Genomic DNA, 18,327 nt, shown 5'->3' with positions numbered 1-18,327 from the left:
TAACAATTTGATATTGATTCCACTGGAAGAATAAAGAGCTTGTGCTGGAAGCATTGACTACGTGAAAACAGTATGATGACGAAAGTTTGACACATGGGGATAGCTAATAATGTGACCCTGGCTTAAGCTTCCCAAATTGTTCAAGAACATCTCATAGTTCAATGAAGCTATTTGTTACAGAGGAGAGACTATTCCACACTGAATTGAGCTAATAGAGGATTACCTGTCATTTAGGAAGAAGGAAGGAAAAAAAAATCAGTGCATTGACTGTTTATTGAGATCTCCAAGATCCAAAGGGTGGGTGATTCTTCATTGAGCTTTGACGTACAATAAAAGGAGTCCTGGTCACTCCCCCTTCTTAAAAAAAAGAGCAACTGAAGCCTCTGTGAAATCGGGATCAGACAGAGATCCAGGGCAGTCAGAGAAGTTTCACCTTCCTGGGAATAAAAGATTTTCTTCTCTGACAAATAGCACAACTGAAAGAGGTAAGACACAACTCTGAGACTGGATTCTGACATTAGTATATAGCATGTTGACATTCTATAGAAGTAAAAGATAAGGGGGAGAATTAGAGAAAGAACAATTTGCAGTTGATGTGAGAGTACAGGGGGTCTAGTATGTGCAAAGACTTAGAAAACACAAAGCAAACATTGGTCATTTCAAGCTGAATGAGAGTAACAGAACGTAAAACAAGTAGGAAAACTGACATTCAGCACGCTGGACAGGGACACTGCTTGCAAGTGTTCCAGATAAATTGATCCACTTAACTGTTTAACTCTATATTCAAATTAGCAAGAGCATCTGATCTGACCAGGATTTTCTAGAGGAAAACAGTTTTCCTATATATTTTCTTGTTCACACAGCTTATTCTTTTTCATGTGGAATTCCATGCGATTGATAAACCTTTAAAGAATTTTTAGAAGATATACTTATGAACAATACATGTTTATTGCATGCTTTGACTATGTTAATCATTTGCAAGTTATCTTGCTATATGTATATTAGAAGCAATTAGCTCAGTGAGAGCATACTATACTATACTATAATATAATATATGTACTTACAAGGAAACTTGTCATAGAAGAGATATGGAGGTTGCCTCTACAGATCTACTCTAATAATGGTAGTTCCCTGTCTATCATGTTAACCTTTGCAAATGACCTGCAATACTTATGCAGAGTTTATATAGTTTTATAATCCTGCCAGTAAGTATGTTATTTCAAAAATATCTTTAACAGGGCAAGCCGTCCAGCAAATGTAGCAGTTAGAGGGTTGAGATGAAACCTCCAACACTGGCAGGGGTGCTTACAAGTTTTACTCATATGGTAGTTTTTTTATTCCAAATGGAAAAACAAAGTGTTGCTTTAACTGCTTAAAACGTGTTGGCTGGAGTAAGGCTTTATTTGTTAGTCGCCCATGTTGCTGTTCCCAGATAGCTATGATGAATTGAGTGAGTATAGCCATCCTAAAGCAAGAAGCATGTTAGTGGCTGGATCACCAGGTGAAAATAAAGAAAAAACAGAAAGCTAATGCAGCCACCACATTTAAGTACTGATAACTTGCAATATATTACTTTTTTGTTCTTGGGTTCAGATCATTTACATATACAGACAAACAGGGATGCAGAATATACTGTACCTTGGGAGAAGGCCATTATAATTTAACACTGTATTACTGTCCCTACATATTTCCTGTATCTCTATAGCACTGACATTTTATCCCACCGACTTAACTGAGTACACAGAAGCACTTACATCAATCCCTGGCCACCAAAAGTAACATACATTCAAAGCTTACATTCAAATTTCCCTACCATATTTATACAATCACACACATGCGCATCAGAGCCAATTTTATAAGATGCCAATCAACCTAATAGTATGTTTTCAGCTTAATGGAGGAAGCTCATATGCAGAAATATGGAGAGAACCTTGGAAAGAACTGAACTCAGAACCCCCGTTTTGCAAGGCAGGAGCAATAAATGCATTTTTATAACATTCAGGTCAGAAAAATTACCAGTATTGTATTATTAAAAGCTTACTTTTATTTGAGCAGGAAATATAGGCTTTATATAGGATTATATACAATATAACAGAGAGTTTTATTGTGTGAAAACAAAATGTTTCCTTTATAGCTTACATTTGCATTAAAGCATGAGCAAAAGTCTGCCTATTCGCAGGAAGGATACTCATTTTAGTAGAAATGATCTGCTTACACCTTTTTTGATAAATGGCTTACATAAAAGTAACCAGTGACAGTGAAAATATATGTCTTACAAATGTACAGCCTATGGATATGCTTTATTTATGCATATACTGTATGGATGCCAGTGATCTAACCCTTTAAAAGCATATGCCTTATCTAACATTTCTTTAAAAATAACTGTCTGTAGTGCCTCATAGTGAATAATCAAATCCAAACTTACAATGGAAAGTAACAGATGGAAAAATACAGGCTAAAACCTGATTATTTGATGTTGGAAGATACAGAGAGCTATGGGGGATAGAAAGATGAATGAGGCCCAGAGAAGAAAGCAGCTTTTGGAGTTAATAGTTTTTCAGTAGATAGAGACCTACAAGTTACTTGAGTGTGAACTACACTGTTGTGATCACCAGCAAGGGACTGATGGATAGAGATAGGGAAGATTAGGATGCCTAATGGTGTGAACATCAAAACAGTGGACAGGTACATGGTATGGTTAGTTAGAGGGAATTCTATAACCCAAGAGTCTTTAGCCAGAGAGGGTAGTCAACTGAGCCCATGGTTGGTGTAGGAAGATAATTGCTGACGGGTGGACTTTTTATGACAGATAAGACTGTGTAATTCTATCCTGCCAGAAAAGCTTCTTCCTGTCTGTTGGCAATTTCTTTATTTTTGTTTTTGTACACTGAGCCGCACATGTGCATACTCTCAGCAGGATTTTTGTAAAGATCAAAAAAATTCCTGAGAGCATGTGTAGGAGTTACATCATTTGGGCCAAGCCAATCTGGTGGCCCAAGACTCCAAGACCGGAAGAACTTATGGATGAAGGTGTAAGCACCGGCGAGGGAAGTGTCGTGGAATTTTCTTGTGCATAATCAAGATGTATGCTCTTTCGTTAGTCAGTGAGGCCTAATTTAAACACAGAGTCAATAATGCAGTATTGGGATCAAAACACACATACACAGCAGATGTACAAAATGATCTGTGTTTATTTTTGGATTGTATTAAGATTATATACTCAAAATTACATATAAAATATAGGTGGGATCATATTATTATTGACCAATGTCAGATACAAGATTAATTCAGGACACATACAGTAGAGTTAATAGCCTTATGATCATGATTTCATAAAAAAAAAAGTAATAAATGTCTTGTGACTTGAATATTGCTGTAATGGTTGGTCCATGGCTGAGGTGGTCCCTTGCATGGTCTTTGTGCTTCATACAAAAGAGGAAAATCACAGAGGTAGAATGACAGAATGCATAACTTGATGAGCAGGACAGGCACACAGGGGTCTAAAGTTCATTTCTAAGCAAGTTCTTATAACTGCATTCAGACAGGGAAGAAGCAGTGGGTCCCCAAGTTCTCATTGTGTGAGATGCCAGTCCTCCTCCTTCAGGAGTAGCAAATTCAGATCACTGCATATAGTTGCAAGTAGGAGTCGATCACTTGTACTGCTTTTAGTTTGTGGTATCACAAGCATCACATAATTTAAGGATTAAACAGAGCACGCATCACAAAACCAAGCGCAGCACACCGGTTTATAATTGATCGCTTTGATAGATATTGCTGCAGCTGGATCTCTTGGCTATATTTGATTTTTATATTCATATTCGAAATTGTTATTTTCTCTGTATGTTGGGTTTTTTAGTTTTAATTTAATAAATTTTTATTTTTGCCATATATCCTAGCGCAACTATTTTGGTTACCAAATTCAGATCACAGTTTCTATTTCTTTTTTGTATTATCATAGGCAATAATTGGCTGGGCATTGAAGCTACCGTCAGTAGATTGGAATGCTAGAACCCCTGCCAGTTGTTTTGAGATTTTGCCTTGCATTCTTTTCCCAGACAGAAATTGAGGGCCATTTTCTTGAACAGAGATGCAATGGTGGAAGGTGGAGGTGGAAGTCTAGAATCTCATTTAGCTTTTTATTGTTGCCTGTGTCCCCATTGGAGATTTCTCCTTTTTTTTCTGATACACTTAAAATGTTAGCACTAGTACAGGACCTGAAGGGAAACTTCAGCAATACATAGGCAGCAAAAGACAGGGGTTCTTCTTCCCTACTCTATTCAAAACAAAAAAAATATGTAATGCACCTACCTTAGGAATACAATCAAAATCAACATGATCTAATACTTATAGGGTACTTATAGGGAACAGTACTAGCAAAATACTGGGCCTCCTTATCCTAGGTGTAACCAATAGCAGCAAGGACAGGTTTTTTTGTGTGATCAATGGTTATTTTTTACCATGGTAACGAGCAACATAAAGATGGGCCCAAATGTATAAGGTCATCAATACCTTAGGCTGCACAGTAATGTTATATAGTATAGACTTTAAATATCGAATTTTCTGAGCAAATAGCACTACTTTAATAATCAAATTGGTGGATGTGATAAATGCTAGGGTAAATGGCATTAGTTACTGTTTCATGCAAAATACATTTCCTTATGGTCTATTGATCTTTTAATAACCGGTGAAGAAAGTTTTTTAGTTAATTTAGTTTGTGAAAGGAAGCATCCTAAAGAGTGAGATAATAGCATGCAGGGAGGACTATAAAATGTTACTGATCAAGTAACTCAAGAGTGTAAGAGATAAATTGACAGTGGCATTGCTTTGATTGAGCAATATTGTTTCATAAAAGGCAATCATTTACTAAGAGGTTAGTAAACATTTGGAAGGTTACTACAAGGTTAGTGAATGGTTGGCACTACGTAACTGTTACAAGTTAGGAATACTTCCCTCTTTCAGGTAAAGGTGACACTGTGATCTCCTACTGAAGCTATATACATAGACTATATTGCCAAAAGTATTGGGATGCCTGCCTTTATACGCACATGAACTTTAATGGCATCCTAGTCTTCGTCCGTAGGGTTCAATATTGAGTTGGCCCACCCTTTGTAGCTATAACAGCTCCAACTCTTCTGGGAAGGCATCCACAAGATTTAGGAGTGGGTCTATGGGAATGTTTGACCATTCTTCCAGAAGCGTATTTGTGAGGTCAGGTACTGATGTTGGACGAGAAGGCCTGGCTCGCAGTCTCCGCTCTAATTCAGCCCAATGGTAATGTTCTCTATCCAAGGTAAATCCTAGCTACCTTTAAATACATTTGTCACATACATGAACTTGTGTTTAAATATGGGATTTCCAAATTCACTGCTTCGGGGTAGCACAGGTGATAGTTTGGGCCAAATAATGTTACTGGTTTATTTTATTATTAGGGAATTAAATTGTATTTTATTCTTTTTACAGACCCTAAAGAAAGGGAAGGATCATAATCCTTGATGAAAGAGTTGAGTAGTAATGCTACCACTTGTTTTTTTTTTGCACATTCTGTATTATACACAAGGACATGGACTCAATCTACTTACAAACATGTTTGTCTTTTAAAACATTTTTTAATGCAATTACTCTGCATGTGCTTCACTTGGAATGTTCATCATTTTGCCAGATATCATAGTAGTAACTGTGAGAATGGAAAGGCATTTAAACTCCAGAATCTCAGTACAGGGGAAAACAGCCTTTTCATTTAAAATCCATTAAACCTTCTACATTACAAGATCTATCAAAGTATTTTATACCTCAATGTCTTATTCCATGTTTATTTTGCATTTGTAGGACTCTGAAAGTGATATGATCACTGGACGCACCGTGCAAGCAAACAGTAGTATGCAACTAACATCTCTACTGCTCTTTCTGGGAATTTTTGCCATCCACACCATCTGCTGTCATGGTCAAGTAGACCCACTTGCCCTCAGCCGTGCAGATCCCCAGTGTTGGGACTCATCTACAGCAAAACTACTGGAGATGAAGAAACCCCGGATAGCAGATTCTGTGCCTGAATTCTGGGACTTCATGATATATTTGAAGTCATCTGACAACCTTAAACATGGTGTTTTGTTTTGGGACTTAGCACAACTTTTTTGGGACATCTATATACACTGTGTACTCTCCAGAGCACATGGCCTTGGTAGAAGACAGCTGAACGAAGAAGAAACAAAAGTAACTAATTTCATTTCACAGTACACCTCAAGTAAGTTCTTTGAGATGTGGCCAGCTAAAATCAAGCTAAGATGCACAAAATACAATATAATCTGTTAGCACTACAAAATAAACATTTAATAACAAAAACGTAAATATTCAGTGGCATCAGGTGAGATTTCTGCCCTTTCTATCTTGTTTTAAAGACCATTGGCTGCTCACTCCTTTTAATGAGACCCAACTTGTGTCACAGGTGAGCAGCTAAACACATCTACTACTTGTTGTTCTATCATTCCTTCTACCTACCTAGAGATACCTACAGGGTTGGGAGGTATAGGCATCACCAGAATTTACCTGCTGGTTTTAAATATCACCTACACGGCAAGACCCGGCCCAGTCTGTCACTCAAGCTCACTGTTTAACTGTGTTTAAACCAACACCTGTTGCCTAAGCAATACGTTCATATCCTAGCCCCAGGCTCTAGTCCATGTTAGTTCCTGCAGACCTGCATTCATGTTTCTCAGGTTAATGACTTCAGTTTATATCTGACTATGCTTGTTTTTCACTTGCCATGACTTTTTGTCTGTCCTTGTTTCTGATATTGTCTGGCAACTATGTACTATGCTCTGATTCCTTTTCAGCTGCCATCTGCACAGGTGTGCCTGAGGACCGCAACCTGGTACATCCACCAGAAAAGTCTCTCACTCCCTGCAGGGTACTCTGTTGATGATCTAGTGTATGTGCTTTGGCTCTGTGCATCTCCCCTTGTAAGGGCTCACAACCTCTTCAATGTGCAGATAGTACAGAGGGTCCATAAGACATAGGATAACAAGTCCATATCAAATGCACCTTTGACAAAACCAGACTATTTAAGTTGAGAATATTATTAAAAAAGGAATAGGTAGAAGCTACTGTCAGTAAACACCACATGTGAAAAAGATTCAGTGATACTGTATAAACAGCTGAAGTTATATGCAAGCCTTCACCTTTCCTGTAAAAGATAAGCTTTACTCTATACCCTTGCACCTTTTGAAATAGTCTTTTGACCCCTTAATGTGATGGGAAGCCTTATTTAGAAGTAGGGAGTCTCAAGAGATGGGAGGAAGTGGATCCACGCTCTACTTCTGCTGGCCAAAATTTTAAATAATTGCTGATTTCTGTATTTCTGGATCTACTTATCATTTTGGAATGTAGTTTTCACTAAAGGCAACCTTTGCCTGTGCAATTGTTCATCTTATGTTCAGTTGATGTTGATGTTATTGCCTTGTTATTAATTTTCTTCAAAGCCAATTACCACCTACAATGTTTTATTTTATTTTGGATAAGATGGTGAAGGGTTAGGTCCTCTGTCAGGTTTTTTTTTTGCTGGGTGTGAAGTAGGAAAGCACCAAAAGCAGAATGTAAAAAGTTCAGATTCAGTTTATTTCAGACTGATTGGTTTAAAAAAACAATGCATTTCGGTAGTTAAAAGGATTCCCCTTCATTGGTTTTTGGTATTGTTGAACAAAGCATCTCCAGGGATCTAACTAGTTACCCCTTTAGGATTCCTCCAATTTAGGCAGTCCATTACACACTTTGTTTAACAGTACCAAGCCATGATGTAGTAGATGTGTGATACATTTTATCTTAGGTAGACATGGTAACTATGTCCCTATATCAGATACTGCAACAATACCATTCATTGTGCCGCAGGATTCACTACCCCAGTACAAGTTACTTCTTTATACTTAACACTTTATCATTATTGTAAATTTTTAAGACACTGGGCCAGATACATTTTTGTTGAGGTTCTCCTTAAAGAAATTTTCACAATCTGCACCAAATAAGGGTTCAGAAAATTCACTTCTTTTTTACTTTTTTTTTTCAGGGGGTTAATAACATACTTTCTTCTCTTATGCTTTTATGTTTTATTTTTCAAGTTTTGCTACTTAAAATAAAGAAATAAATACCGTTTTAAAATATGGGTTTTTGCTTATAGTGTTTAGAGTTAGTGTTTGGGGTATAGTTTGTCAACAGCACATTACTGCATTCTTTTGTGGTCCAGTTTACTAAACCGCATCACCACATTTTCAGGTGCACCAAAGCACCATAACCCCATATTGCCATAGGTGGTAATAAAATTAGGCAATCCCCTGTTTGCAGCATGTCTGGGGGGCCTAAAGGGAGACACCAAGATTCTTCACATGCAGCTATTAGGGGGAAAGCAGGTCTGCATCTACAGGACAGGGAGAGGATGGGTACGTCTGCCTTTCTTTTCTGGCAGTGGGCGTGCTATACAACCAGAGCATGTGAAGAAAGTGGTGGAGTGGATAGCCAAGCCTTCATCATCATCACACTCCTTCTTCCAGGTGCAGAGTAGCACAGTGCCAGCAGCAGCAGCAGCAAATGTGCCCTCTTTTTCTTTCTTTTGTATAGCTAATCATACGGTTGCCCCGCAAACTGGCATGAAGAAGTCAGCAGTATTATTTCAGTACAGAATCAGTAACTTGCTGCTGGAGGATGCATAGGAATTAATTGTATCTGATGTTGAAAAGAGCGCTAAAAGAATAGAGGAGTATGTTTCTCTTGGCATTATCTTCTGGCACCATTTTCTGCCACCCTTCCCACATCCTGCCACCATTAACAGCTACTTCTACCACGACTTGCCTGCTGACACCATAACCACCTACAGCCACAGCTGTAGGCCTGCCAACAGTACCATCTCATGCTACCTCTACAGTTCTAGGGCAATTTTCTTATGCGGGGTCAATCCTGCATTGTGCCTTAATATTTGTGGTGGCTTCTGGTACACTATTAAAAGCAAATGCTGCATGGGGTAACTGTTTAATCAAATGAGGCTGCTCCGGAAATGTGTTACAATTACACTCGTGCAGCATGTACCTACAGTGTTTGTTACATTTTAATTGAAAAAATATGAACCTTACATTTTTTTCCCACACTTCAAAGGGAAATACTGTAGGCAATGGCTTTATCCAATTAGTTCTAAAATAAATTGTAGCAATACTACATGCACTGTATTTAACATATTCTTTTTTAGTCAAATAAATATAATTTTTAAAAGGGTAAAGTACACTTATATTTGGCATGAAGAGCTGCATGCTTTGTGCCCATTTTAATATGCAGCCCCCTCCAACTGCTACAATGCTGACTTTGGGATCTGCAACATTGTTCTGGCTGTCTTACAGTGCATGTCATTTGTACCATATTTCTTGCTTTTTTCTCAAAAAAATACACTCTCATTTTTATTTCATGATAAAACCTTCTTGTTGCTTTCTCTGGAATTGCAGGCTAGTAACAAAAAAAAAACGGAAACTCTATGCACTGATTATGTACTATATTTCTGGCTTTTATTTCAGAAACAAAATACACTGTAATTTTTCATTTCACAAGAAAAACTGCCTTGACTCTCCCTTTCACATTGGGGACAAGTAAAACTGCATATATAATGTGAAACTATTTGGTTATTTTAGTTCTTGAGAATAAAATGACAAATCTCCCAAAAGCTTTCTGCTCTGTTGTGTCTGGCCTATTACTGCTAGATGAAAAAATCAGGTGTTGCAGCTAAAACTACCTTATAGAGCTTTTTTTCAAGTTGTGATGTACTAGATTGGGCTGCTGCTGTATGTAAGTTAAGGAATAATGTAAAGGTAAAAAAATGTATGACACATGTAATTTATATGATGTCAGAATGTGGTGTTGATTACGCTGTCTGGAAGAATTTACTGTTCCGTAACACACCACATATAGCTTAAATCCATCTCTTAAGCATGTAATTTGAAGAACTTGGGTTCTTCCCTGTCTCCCTTAAAGTCACAAAAAATGGAGGGCTCTTTCCCTACTGAAAGGTATTTAACACCCCCTCTCCCCCCAAAATTCAGTAGGGTTCTGATTAAAGTTTGCAATTGGCACCTTCCCATTAAAAAAAAAATGTCCTCTAAGTTTAGGATAGACATTTGTTGAGTTTACAGATCAGGATGCCCTTTACCTCATGGATGTTTCTTCGTTATATTTTATTCAGTCCTATGACTGAAGTTTAAACCAATTTGAGTATCCATGAAATACGTAATACTCCATGTGATTGTGAAGTGTAAAAACCCAGTAAAACCAACTGAATCTCACCTTTTTTAAAGTCCAACTTAAGACACATTTAAAAAAAAAGGGATTAGGATATCTGTCAGGTTTTTACTGCTGTCTGTGACCTTGTTAGGGAGATTCACCCTCTCTATTTGTCCTGGTGACCATTACCACTGAAAGTGAAAGGAAATCCTAAATTTTGAGTTTTCATCAGAACAGGAATAGATGGAAAATCTTTCAATGGGGACACTAGTCCAGGTGACCCTGCCGACCAGCAAGGATTTCTCCCTCCCTTTAGAGGGATTTTCTCTTACTTCCTGTTGTGGCTTTCAGACAGAAAGTAAAGGAAATCATCCCAATGGGACACCGATAGCAATTGCTTCAGTTTTACCTTACATTTAGAGTTTACAGCAGTCAGAACACTTTTGCTCAATGACATTTGTTTCATATGAGTACTGCCCCTTGCACTGTCTAATTAAACAATCCAATACTATTATGAAGCTGAAGCTGAATATCCAGTCCCAAGATACACACAAGCCTAACAAACAGCACAGCCAGGTTGGTGACCTGACTTTTTCCTTTACTGTGGTTAAGCAATACAGCATGGGCAACTCCCTGACCCTAGCCTCTGACTGGACCATGAAGGATCAGCAACATAGTGATGGGCTACCCCTGTTCAGTCTGCTCTCATTCCTTCTGTTAAAATGTTCCTTGCTAACTCATGTGCATTGCAAAACAATTGATGGGTGCCTATTGCTTTGCCTCCCTTTCCTAGTCTGCAATACAGTGTAAAAAACAACGGGCTAATAAATCAAAATCAGATATACACTAGATGTAGTAAAGATGCATTTAATACATTGTTAACAAACACATAACATTCACTGGTGCATTTTTTACATCTGCCTAAAGTTTAGCTTTAAAGCCCATCTCTAGCTTTAAAATCTGAAAATATGAATTTATTTTGCATTAAAACAGACTGGACTAGTGGAAAGAAAACTACTTTCATGGCTGTCATGGTCAGTATGCCCTTTGTAAATATTAACACATGTCCTCCTACACAGAAGAGAGAATAAATTAGGAGAAACTTACATATTTGTTATAAATGGTGTTTGGTAGCATGTAGCCTTATTGTCACATACATTGTAGTCACAAATAATGATGACACATTCAAACCAGAATTCACCCAAGATCTGGACAATCTAAAGTAAATACATGTTTACTGCTGTTTCATTTCTGGGCAAACCAGTCTGCTCATGAACTGATAAAAAAAATCAGTTGAACCCTTAACTAGTTCACATTTGTATTGCAGAGCCTTCCCTCCCATATTCGCTGACTAGAGGTAGATGGGACAGAACGTGGACATATGGGAGCCCACACTGGAAATATGCTAAGGTATCACTGGACTAACTGAACATAGTGTAAATAGGGACACTTGGATGATGAGGCAGTTTGCCGTGCCATCATATATATTAGGAGAATGCCAAATGGCCAGATTAGTACATGACTAGAGGATGGGGACTCACAGACCAGAAATAACGGAGGGATGTAGGACTGAATTAATATAGACCCACTTTACCTGCTGTGTTCAATGTTAGAGATCTAAAAATAAATTTGCATAGATAGATTCATGGGATCATATATTGAAGAAATTGTCAAAGATTTACTTTTTACTAATTATGGGTAAGGCGTGCACTCTACTTCTACTTACGATCAGTTTGAGATGCTTCTGGGATCATTCACAGTTCATTGACAGGTGCATTTGACCTACCTTTAAGTTACATTACCCTGCCTTTAAGCTGCTTTTGCATTGCAATTAACTTGAAAGGGGGGTGAAGCAATTCTGACTTGTCTTGTTGACACAGACCCAAATATTGGAGTTTTGAAATTTGGCCCTGTTCGAATCACTGAGAATACCTGGCCTGCAAATTCACCTGGCTCAGCAATTCATATTTTCTAGACACCAGATTTTTTTAGCCACAAGCAGTAGGTTGGCCTGGCACACAACAGCTATGCCTAAAGAAAAAAAAATTAAAATAGTAGCCCTGGGCTGGAAAGTTGAGTTCCTTAAATGCATTTCCAGTTTTATTGTGCAGTTGAATAAAGTGAGCATTTACAGGAACAATTGCAGGTAACTGTGGATTGGATACTATGAATTACTTCAATGTGCACCTGACTCCTTGCCTTAATGAAGGAGTAATTATTTTATAGATAGTTAGATAGTGATACTTGTATGTAAAGCTAAAAGGAAACCAGGGAGTCAGGGGTACAGAATTCAGCACCAAGGTGATCTTCATTTCAAATTATATAGTTATTTCCTCTTTCTGCTGACCATTGTTCTATACAATGTATGCTTAAGAAAGTATTTTCAGATGGTAGCAGCTAAGGACTTCTACATGTTATAAACTATATTATACTTCATAAACAGGTAGGTTATTAAGGCCAGATGTTAAACAATAATATGTCTGTTTATGTTATATCAGTGAAAGAGCAACATGCCATAGCAGGGCTTGTTATTTACGGTCAGGGCCATATATGTGGTTACATTTTACCATGCAGTACATCCATGACACACACTTCAAGGGTTACATGCTCATTTAATAATGGGGGATAGGAATATAGGTGAAGTACGTATCTTATTCCTTGCTCCCACAGGCCTCCTGTCCACACACTTGGTCCCTCAAAAACCCTTTTCTCTCCTTGACTGGTCACCGGCACCATTATGTGTAAAGTATTGTGCTCATTTCAAAAAAAAAACAAGCATTTGACCCTTGCTGTGTGTGTGTGTGTGTGTGTGTGTGGTGGGGGGGTGTACTTAAAGGGAACATTTTTAGGCATAACCAGAGTTCAGCTTCAACCTATTCCAACACAGCACCCTTTGCCCTTAAAGGTAAACTCTGGCTTTTTCTGCCCTCTCCTCCTTCCCACATCTCCGACACCCACACTAGTGCTTTTCAAAAACCCTATGCAATACATCCAGTGACATCATGGTACCTTCCTCTTCTTCTGTATTGGCAGTGGTAAAAGGTATTTCCTGCTAGACTAAGCAGTGCTCACATGATGATGTGTGAGCAGTTTATGCACTTGCTGCGTATCTGCTCAGAAAAGGAAGCATGTGACATAAAGAACCAGATCATTTATCACAAGTTTTTACAAAGGGGCTACCGCCAGTCTCAAATAGAGCACTGGCTCTAGCACAACAGAAAATGTTGGATCCTGTCAGGATGGGTACCAATATCAGGGTTCCTTTTATACACATGTTCAATTACACATCCGTGATGAGCAACTTAAACATCCTCAAAACTGACAAACATCTTTCACCATTATTCAGAACAACACCTTTGCATGTTTATTGTCGGAATAAAAATCTCAGGGACCATTTGGTCCAAGACGACCCTAGTTCTAAATATGAGAAAATACCTGTTAAGATCTTACAGAAATGGACAGCTTCAAATGCCACAATTGCAATGTATGCAATGTGCTGATTACTGGTGATCAATTCTGACACCCCCATAAGGGTTACAGTTAGAAGATTAAGGGTTACTTACCGCAGCAGACCTTCTGTGGGTACAGTACTGAACTGAAGGTGAGTATTGCAGCAAAAACTGTTTTTTTATTTGTAAATGTGAAAAAAGTTTTCTTTTTATAATAAATGAGAATCTGGAGTTTCAGTTGTTATTTAAAGTGGACCTTCACTTTCTCTCCCTCTTCCTTCCTGGGGGCTACTTACATTTTTATTTATTTTGGCCCCGCCACTATTCTTGCCTAGGCGAATATAAGTCCCTTGTTCCTCAGCCCCTTGGGATATCTATATCACATGTCCCAGAAAGCTGCAGGAGTGGGGAAACAGAGCAGCCAGAGCAGACCCAAGGAAGGGTCATCAGGGCTGGCTTTTTAGACCTGGAAGAGAGAACCTGCTCCTGATGATTGATATCTGGCTCAATAAATGCACCCTAGTTGGCACCAGCTGACCCGGTTTTGCTCTTTTGAGGTTCTTAGGGGGGCCAATATGGACAGAGTGAGAAAATGTTATAATTGGTGTTATATGGCATATGTTGGTGTGCAATGCACTGCACTCAGTGAGAAGAAGGGAGTAGACAACAAAGTAACTCACTTTGTTGCCTATCCTATATATCAGGTTGGCTGTCTGGTATTAATTTTACAGACCTTTTTAATTTGACATACTTAATTATCATTAAAATATTAACCATGAAAGTATTATTAGCAGTACTGGTATTATCATTTTATTGTTGCTATATGGTTTGATAAAAGCTGAATTGGCCAACAAAGTAAAAATTCACTTCGGTTAGTTTGGGAAAGCAGTGAAAATTATTGAGCCCCCAATGATTAGCTGTTTTAGGAAATGTTACATAGATCTAAGCCCAATCAATTTTGTATAAGCCTTAGCATGTTCATGTCATTTCAATAGTTGTTTTCAATCTTTTTTAACCTGCAGTTTTCATGAAAATAATACTTGGTGATCCTGTCATCAAGGTTCTTGTTTATGCACTTCCTGTTACTTGTTCATACAAGTGCCAACACATATTGTGCAGTCATGGCCAACCGTTGTCACTATCAGGAAAGATGTCCAGAATAATCATGTGCAGCTGATGCTGGAATGAGTGCATATAGACAGAAAGTGGGCGAAGGAGATAAGCAGTGTTGAGATGCAAAAAAATAGATATAACAGGTAAACATTACTTTATGAAACATACTGTAAAGGTTGCCCACTTAGGGTTAAGATCTACTTTAATATTCATCTCTGAGACTGATGAATTATTCTTAGCTGCTTGTGTTTTACAGCTGCCCTTGCCCCGGCAATGATTATTTTGCACTGTGCAGGAAAAGACCAAGCAGCCCTGAGTGTTCTGGCAGCCTTTGCGATGCATTTCATGTTAAACTTTAGGCTGGAAGTTCTTCCATGTTCTCTGCCCCCTCATTGAAGCCTCCCTCCCATTTGAAAACAAAAACATATTCATTTGCAATACCGTCTTCTTGCTGGTTCAAAAACATCACTGTTCCTTTCTCTTGTGTTTTGTTCAAGGGGGGTAGGTCCTCCTCCTGTACTGAGTTGCACTCATGTTGTGGCACACTTGTGAGCAGTGCTCAGTCTTGGAGTACTGCGAGACTGTTATCCCAACCTGTGTAATGATGCAACCTCAATTATGGCCACCCTGTGTTCTTTGTTGGGTGTTCCCCATAAGTTAAAGGTTAAAGGCATAGTTCTGATTATATAAATTCATTTACCTGAGTAATAATCATAGTAATTAGTTGTTTGTCAAAAAGCAATGGCTTTCCTTTTCAAAGTAGGATAGAAGTGATTTAAAGTGTATTCCCACTTTCCCAGCCAATTTGGGATAACACCTATTTTATGTGTTACATGTTCCCATTCATGTAGCATAATCTAAAAAACAAATTAAAATGCTTGTTTAAATTATATTCCTGGCTTCTGCATTTAAATGTTAATGACGTTAATGAGAGAAACACAATCCTCAAATTTCAGTCGTAAGTGTCAATTCACTGTGAAGGTGCTGAGAAAAACCTGGAATCAGCCATGTTGCAATTATCTTTTGGCATGATGGGTGTATGTTGAATAGGAACACATAACAAACATATAGAGGGGTTTTCTCAAATTTGACAGAGGAAATATGCTTTAAGTAAGCTGGCATTAGCAGAATCATTCTAACAAAGTTTTCCCCTTTGGGGAAACTTGCCATATTCACAGCACCACCCAGTGGTTAAAAGTGACAATAACAATGCAGCAAACAAAGGAGTTGCAGGAAATCAAGGTTTTATATGGGTCAGAGCTATACAGGAATGGGTTACAAAAGGGGTGAGAGAGGGTCTCAGTAACACTGTAAGAGTAACACTATAATCACATATACTGCAAATTGGTGTTATTTCACAAAAGGAGGGTTGTGACATTAAAACCGCAGTGAAATTGTATTTAAATTTGAATGTTTTTGTTTTTGAGAACTTTGATCCTACTTGTTTTTATTGTTAAAGAAGACCTTGTATTATTACCAATAAATAATGTTAGTGACACAAAATTCAGGAGTAACATTTTTAAAAATACATTCAAGTACCTTAACTATTAAAAAAATATTGTACCTAAACTGTGTATCACTCGGCTGTAGATCCTTAAATCATCTCTTAATTCATACTGACACTGTCCTTCCTTCTGGAGGGTGGCTACTTTTGTTCCTCATGGTCCCTGTGTGTGTTGTAAAGTAGCCATCGCTCCAAGCTCGCTCCTACAATCTCATGTTTAGTTTACTAATTTGTATTGCGATTGTAGTCCATCACGGGAGTGAGCTTGGAGGAAGGACAGTGTTAGCATAAAATCAGAGATGATTTGAGGATCTACAGCTGAGTGATACACAAATAAGAAACATTTTTATTATTGGTTAAGGTACTTGAATGCATTTTTAAGATTGAACTCCAGAGTTTAGTGTCACTTTAAGAGTCTTGCTGGGATATACAGACAAACAGAAAATCAGTGAGGCTAGTTTCATTTTATTTTTTTGTAAACATATGTCATATTTTTTCCCCATTAAATACTTAATTAGGACATCACAACTTCCCACATCAAACCTTGATAAACTGGGTGTAAACCAGGTGAGATTTTTGTTACTGAAATTGAAAATAATAATGCAAAATTAAAAGCAATTATTTAGTCAATGTCTATAAACAGACACCCAGTTTCCCAAAAAATGAAGCAGCCATTGCAGGTTTCTTGAATGCATAACATGTTAAAAAAAAATTTGAAGCTAGCACATGGCACATGAAATCACAATCTCTGTGAAATTGCACTAGAAGTTTACACATAACAATATAGAATGTAGGAGAGGAAGAGAAATGGAAAATGTGGGTATAGCACTGTAATCTTTGTATGCATTCGACTATAGCAGTTATATATATATAAAAATGAACTGCGGCAATAAACAAACTGACAGCTACAAGGCACTAGAATGTACACTATAGCATTTGCAGCCGGAAACGATAACTAGTCTAAACAAATAAAAAGTTGATTACTTGAGCCACTAACAGATACTTAGAATTAGGCAAGTTCTGAGTCATAACAGCATGTAATAAAAATGACTTTTCATACTTCTCCTGTTATGTGTATAGAATACGCTTGCTCACTGCTAAATCATCTTAACTCTTGTCTTTCAGAGACCTTTTCCCAAAATCGAAGACCATTACCACCAGATTGGGAAGAACTCATTGAACAGTTAGTAGGTATCCATGTAAACAAAAGTGAATCCAGACTACTTGGCAATATCAAAAGGCGTGTGAAGAGGAAATAGCTTCAGAGCAACGTGAAAACCAAAATGACATTTTTTTTTCCATATCATTAAATCAATGAACCCTGAGCAAATAAAGAATAGTTTGTCACGCATTCATTTTCAGGTTTTACTTGGAAATTCTAACATTGTTTGATACAAATGCCTTAAATAAATAAATAGTTATTACGGAAGAATTAACATATATATTTGATTTTGTGCATACCATCTTTATGCTAATGTGATATGGTGAATATGAAACAAAAATACAGAACAGGTTTGCAGCACCTTCAGATGGACACATACATTAAACGGGAAAAGTATGACTGCTTTTGTTGGATATGAAAACTTTTTCTATGCTAAATAGCTTTAGATAATCAGAAGTGCCATGTATATACTGTAATAATACAAATGATATGAAATTAAATTGTGCTGTCCTTGTACATTTTTTGATAGAAAAATATTTGTTATTACATTATACTGAATTGCTAACCACCCTAGTCTAGAAAATGGGACCTTACAGTATTGAATTTAGTAAAGAGCATTATAATTCAATAATGTAATAACCGACACTAATATTCATACATTTAAATTTATGTCAGCAACAAACTGTATATCTGGCAAAAACGCAAATAAAGCAGTAAGCAAACTAGCTGGAGTTAATCTTTAAAGGGAGAATTCATGCCCACTGAGGCTCACACCTACTCAAAGCCCATCTCCAAGCAAAATTAGAACACATCCCCTTCATTCCTCCTACCCATTCCCATTTAAAAAACAAAAC

The 18,327-nt window shown here is 37.6% G+C and overlaps 1 protein-coding gene across 1 annotated transcript; it reads left to right on the top strand.

The window, feature by feature from the left end:
* Nucleotides 1-402: 402 nt before the first annotated feature.
* Nucleotides 403-17,648, top strand: LOC108798745. The gene is made up of 3 exons (XM_018570528.1): nt 403-485; nt 5,827-6,241; nt 17,437-17,648. Exons 2-3 carry the CDS (start codon nt 5,842-5,844, stop codon nt 17,568-17,570), a joined length of 534 nt encoding a protein of 177 aa, XP_018426030.1. The 5' UTR covers nt 403-485; nt 5,827-5,841; the 3' UTR covers nt 17,571-17,648.
* Nucleotides 17,649-18,327: the final 679 nt, after the last annotated feature.

The sequence above is a fragment of the Nanorana parkeri genome, unplaced genomic scaffold (assembly GCF_000935625.1).
Source record: "Nanorana parkeri isolate BGI_ZX_2015 unplaced genomic scaffold, ASM93562v1 scaffold1548, whole genome shotgun sequence".
Lineage (NCBI taxonomy): Eukaryota > Metazoa > Chordata > Amphibia > Anura > Dicroglossidae > Nanorana > Nanorana parkeri.
The sequence above is the reverse complement of the archived record's forward strand: the minus strand, read 5'-3'. Positions and strand labels throughout refer to the sequence as shown.

What these genes read in the sequence shown, in the direction of transcription:
- LOC108798745 (XM_018570528.1), top strand. Translation starts at nt 5,842, where the DNA reads ATGATCACTGGACGCACCGTGCAAGCAAACAGTAGTATGCAACTAACA. An exon ending in CATTTCACAGTACACCTCAA is followed by an intron (nt 6,242 to 17,436) that starts GTAAGTTCTTTG and finishes CTTGTCTTTCAG; the next exon opens with AGACCTTTTCCCAAAATCGA.